General features: G+C 31.3%; 1 protein-coding gene across 1 annotated transcript in view; it reads right to left on the minus strand.

Annotated features, from left to right (window-relative positions):
* Nucleotides 1-4,485, minus strand: part of LOC105451931 (aristaless-related homeobox protein) — an 18,721-nt gene extending 14,236 nt beyond the window's left edge. The window contains exon 1 of the mRNA XM_011692657.1: nucleotides 4,354-4,485. Within this exon, the coding sequence (XP_011690959.1) occupies nucleotides 4,354-4,426 (73 nt within the window). The 5' untranslated portion in view covers nucleotides 4,427-4,485. The remainder of the gene's footprint in view (nucleotides 1-4,353) is intronic.
* Nucleotides 4,486-5,860: the final 1,375 nt, after the last annotated feature.

Raw genomic sequence — 5,860 nt, forward strand, 5'->3', positions numbered from 1 at the left:
ATATATATATATATATATATATACATGATATAAGAACATCGAAAAACACAAAATTCATTGTCACACTAGGATTCCCTCGAGGAATTAACATGGTTAAAATTTTATAACTCTGTACTGAAGGAAAAGTGTTTGGTATTTGTATGATTATAATTGCATGCTAAAAATAATTAGCTAGGAGTTCTGTTTTTATAATTAATACTACTGAGTAATTAATAATAAATTATAATAAAATATATAATAAAATATATAATAAAATATATAATAAAATATAAATAATTATATTTATAGTTTTTACACAAATATATAATTAGAACAGAAAATGACTATACATTATAGTTAAATTTTGGTAATTGCAACTATTTTTTTCTCTCAGTGCGACATTTTGTTCAATCTTCATTTCTTACCGAACTACAAAAATTAGAAGAAAAAGAAACATAAGTTTTAGATTGCATGCATAGATAAGTCAGGTAAACTTAGTTTGTTTTTATAATAATTAGAGAATAATGAGGAATAATTTATATGACCAGATCGAGGTTCGGATTATCATTTTCTCAATAGAAGGTGTCTATACGTGCCTATGCGTCTATGCGGATTATGCGCCTAAGCGTTAAAAGGGATTTGCGATCCGTTCAGTCGACGAAATATACTTTTGCGAGACAGGAGCGGATTATAAGTGGCCGAGGACTTTACGCTGAAATCTAATAAAATCCTTTAGAGGACTTACGTTAATACGCCGGCCACGAGTGTTCCACGGGGATAAAGCGCGACGAAACCATATTTTCAAAAAAAAATATTGTGAAACGAGCGTTTATGAAAATTTATAAAATACAAGCCCCTTAGGATTCCCGTTTAAAAACGCATAAGTTTAGAGGAGAAGATATTTGTCTTGAATACACTGGAGTAATGCAAGTAAATAGACATAACATTATTTAAATCATTATGATATGCATATTCGTTTTTTAAATAAAAAGTATAGATATCATAAAGTACATTCCATTATTAACATTTAATTCCCTATTGGCTCAAACAAAATTTCGATTCGTGATTTTATAATCTGATTTAATAATTTCAGCAATAAAGTGTCTATTTACTTACGTTTTCAAATTATTATACAGAACTGCTGTGCATTTTATTTTATATAAAATTCCAGATCGTATATCTTTTTGCTCTCTTTTGCTTTCTGTTTCTTTTTCTATTTCATGAATATATATATTGTGATAAAACAATAAAATATCTACGGCCACAAAATATCTACAATTATTATGGCAAATATAAATATATAAACGATAATTAATAGTTTATTTTTAGAATTGCCATTAATTATAATAGATGCATATAAAATGATTTGTCTGAAAATGTACAAACATTGCAAACGTACACAAATTGCATTTCTAGTAATTTATACATTTATTATGATATCCAGAATATTGTTCATACGATTATTTCGTGCTTGCGCGTCACGTGAAGCAATTTTGTATTTGTACACCGCACAAAGAGACAGTACACATCCACTATATGTATGTATGTATATACGATATGTGTTTGCGTGTCTAACGTCGTGCCGTAAATTCGCGTTACAGCAGTTATCATTGATCGCATTTAAATAAAAAACTAAGTAAATCCTTCAGTAAAATATATCCTTTATAAAGAATGGAAAATCCAAGATAAAAGCATCATCGAGCATTTTAAATTGCGACATTGAAAGCGAGGTTACCATTCAATTATTACGATTTGAAAATCAGGACAAGCTCGCTGATATATGCCCAGTTAATTTATACAATTTTATATATACAAATCTAATAAAAAAGTTATTCTTTATTATGCATATTGTCATTTATTTAAAGATCACTTTTTTTTATCAAAAATAAATTCGAAAAGGAACAACATTTATTCTAACTGTTTAATCTCAATAACCTTTCTAATTATCAAAATTTTATTTAATTAAAAAGATCAATTTGAAATTAAATGTTTAAGTTAATTATAGATGTAATTAAGTTATTAAGATAATTACTATTTTTTTAATTTTAATGTAGCTTAGTAGCCACAAATATATAGTCTCACTTACAATAATTTATAACGTGAGTTACTGATCTCTCAATGTTCTCGTATTAAGACAATATAAAAAGAAAGACTTGTGTGAACGATGAAAGGCAAAAGCGTGCTCGTAAATTTAATAAAAACATGGGGTGGCGATCGCCCTACGTATTGTTTTGTTTGCCCATAAGCCACGGTTGTAGCGCTCAGCCAGTACACGTAACAATATAGTTCTTTAAACTTGATAACACGATTTATCACGCCATGACGATTCTGCAAAAGTGAACGCATTGAAACAATCCACCGTTCGTGCGCCTCTCCGCAATCTAATCACGCGCATGCACTCGCGTGTCGCAACAGCATGTAGTAAATTCACGTTACACCGATCGTCGCCACAGATTCTGTAACCCGCGACGACCTAATTACGTTACGTTGCCTTTAATCGCACAATCCTAAAGTTAGCGGCGTATTCTATGAGATTCGAATCTCCCCTTTATCAATCTGAAGTTTGCGATTCTTTCAATCCCCAGTTGAAGTTGAATTTGTTAATTCTTTTGAAAGTAAGGTAAATTTTCTTTAAGTTTTTTTCTTGGATTTATTATATTATTTCTACATTTGTGCGTTTTTTTAAACAATAAAATTCTAGAAAAACGATAAAAATGTTAAAATTTCCTGTAAATTTGTATTTTTTCTTGAGAGAACTAATCGGATATAATCAAAAATTAAAAATTATAACTTATGAATTACAATAAACATAAACAGACATCATTCTAATTTATAAATTATAAACATAAAAATACATTTATAATTTATAAATTAGAATAAATATATCTCTGTGTATATTTAGTCTAATTTATAAGTTATAATCATTTACCTACATTTATATTTATAAACTATGATTTATAAATTATATTTTGTCTAATGTTTTATGATGAATTTTTCCTAATTCATGTATAATTCTTGTATACTTTAGAAGAAAGAATAAATAAATTTTTATTAAACCTATATAGATTCTTTTTAGGACTATTTACAGATATTAAAATGAGGTCATCTTCAATTACTTCGAGAATGGCTGATTGTCATTCGGATAATTATCGCATGATGCATTATCAAATAACATCACATTTTATCGGCGATGTAAACCTTAAGACAGAAATAAGTAGAATAAAAGACTATAAATAGAATAAATAAACAAGAAAAGAACGTGAGAATTTTATTTACACTCCCTTTAATAAACCCCATCTCATAAGCAAATCAAAAGTTAATATTCTGTTTGCATCTCATATGGTGCAAACATCTTTCGAACTTTAACAATGAAAGTTTGTATTCTCTGTGTTCGTTCGTTATTTATTCGATCAGTGTTTGTCCACCTCTAGATAACCTACTTTGTTACGGTGGAAAAAAAAGGAGCGTGCCCGCCGGTATCGAGGTAATAAAATCTGTAACGGACTTCCTTGCTAACGAGTCAAGTATTCCGAGAGTGAGTGAAGTTTATCGATCTTACGGTCATTACGATCGTGCACAATCTCGTGAAGATGTGATTGTTTCATTATACTAAACAACGTGTTTAAATTTCAATCAGAATATTGTATGTACAATCGGTCAGTCTAAATAAATAACCGAAAAGAAAAATACGTATAAATGTAATTGAATGCGGTGTATAACGCAATACAATGAAAACCGTAGAAGAATAAAAAAGTTAAACAAAATAATTAAAAATTTCATACAACAGATTAAATAACATGTTTCTCGATTTTGAGATTTTACTTTTCTATGTAATAAACAATGCAAATATGATAGTTTATCGTGCAATAAAGAATAAAGTAATTTATCGATAACAAATGAATATCTATGAAAAGTAATAATTATCAATGATTCTTAAAAACAATTATTGCGTATTAAACTTTGTTCAAGAAAAAATTAGGATTATGTCATTACATTGTAGATTTACGTTTAATCTTGCCCTAACTTAATTGTTTGTCTTGTTCCTTGAACAATTTCGTTATAATTAAATGCAACACAAGCAGTAATAGTATATTAAATATACTTTTAATTAGAATTTCAACATTTTAATTTAATGCAATCAAAATAATATATATATATATATATATATATATAATTTTGATTACATTAAATTAAAAAATATATATATATTTTTTTGCCTAATGTTTTATTATTATACAAAGTAGTTTTCTAATTTAAAAAATTGTTTTAGTTAAAGTTTAAAACACAGAGAGAATTCTTAAATGCTCCAAGTTTATTCAAATAATTTGCACATGTCTTTTGGAGAAAGAGAAAAAGAAACACTTTTTACTATACCTTCGTCCTTGCCGTGACCCAGTATTTGATCGATGCTGTACACATTTTTCTTCTGATTATAAGTCTGGGCCATATCTGAAGCGTGGCCCACCCTTGGAAATCACTAACGTACGCTCCGGCGATTCGCGCAAATAAATCGCACTACGAAATGGCAGTCCTTGACCCACGTAAATCACTGGCAAATCGTAGATTCTGCCGTCCCGGGTGACACGCGCGCAAATTGAATCTGCCGCCGAGTCGCGTGTGCCACCGTCGAATGCAATCCGGGCGGAAGAGGGTGCGCGAAGGGAAACGTGCGTACGAAAGAAAGATAGGGAATGAGGAGAGACAGGAGGATGCCGAGTGTCGTTCTCCACCTTCTCGACGGAAAATGCGTCAATCGACGGCGCACCACGCACTGACTCGTCGGACATGAAAGCAGCCCTTAATATCGCGTACACCAGCCCCACCTTGCAACCCCTAACACCGCCATATTAGCCCCTCGGCCAATGGGAGCGCGTGCTTTTCACCCAAAGCCACCCCGTAATCGGAGGCTGAATGAAGCCTGGGCGGGGAATATTTTGCCCTTTCCGCGTAAATCCCCGGATTTTTTCTGGTCCCCCTACCCGCCTCGCCTCCACTACCTGTCCGTCCGCCCTCTTGCCGTCTCTTTTCGCTCTTCCAGCCCTTTCCTATCCCTCTACATTCGATCCATCGGCCCACGTTCATCTTCTTCGTTCCTTCTTCCATCTTCTTCCTTCATCGTGCGTTCTCCAAATCACTTTCTTTCTCCGTTCCTCCGTCTTTTTCTCGCATATCCGTTTTTCTTATTATTTTCTTGTTTTCTCTTTCATTCCTTTTCCTTCTTCTGACGTGAGAAATTTTGCCAATTATGGATAATTCCATGATGATGTCGTTGCATAATTCTATTCTATCGAGAATAGAATCTTACGCTTTAATTCTATTTCACGCTACTATATACATTTGTCAACGTGTGATAAAATGCTACATAACACTTCACTTTTATAAAAAAGAAAAAATAAAATTTTTAAAAGAAATTATGTCTTCTTTTGGAAGATAACTTTATTCTTTATTTTTCATTATTAATAAACAGGTCATGAATTCTGAGTAGTTCATTAATAATAAATTTATAAGAGCATATTAGAAAAAAATAAGTAATGCGTTACTCGTTAACGAATAGATCAATATTGCATTATATAAAATAATGTAATAAATGTTTTCAATACACACCAAATCTCATTTATATTTGCTGAAGAAGAAATTCGAATCTCTTACGGATTATTTCTATATCGCTCGAGGCGACAGGTATTCTTGGAAAAATTGTCGAATAGAAATCGTCTAAAAGGTCTTTTAAGTATTCTTCTGAACTGTGACCTATTTTTACTTTTGTCTGCCTTGTGTCTGTCTCTGACTGTGCACCATATATACAGCTCTTTCAAATATTTTTGTTGCTTTTAATGTAACACACACACACACACATACACACAGACAGAGAGAGAGAGAGAGA

This window comes from Wasmannia auropunctata, unplaced genomic scaffold, assembly GCF_000956235.1.
Source record: "Wasmannia auropunctata unplaced genomic scaffold, wasmannia.A_1.0 LD336040.1, whole genome shotgun sequence".
NCBI classification, from domain to species: domain Eukaryota; kingdom Metazoa; phylum Arthropoda; class Insecta; order Hymenoptera; family Formicidae; genus Wasmannia; species Wasmannia auropunctata.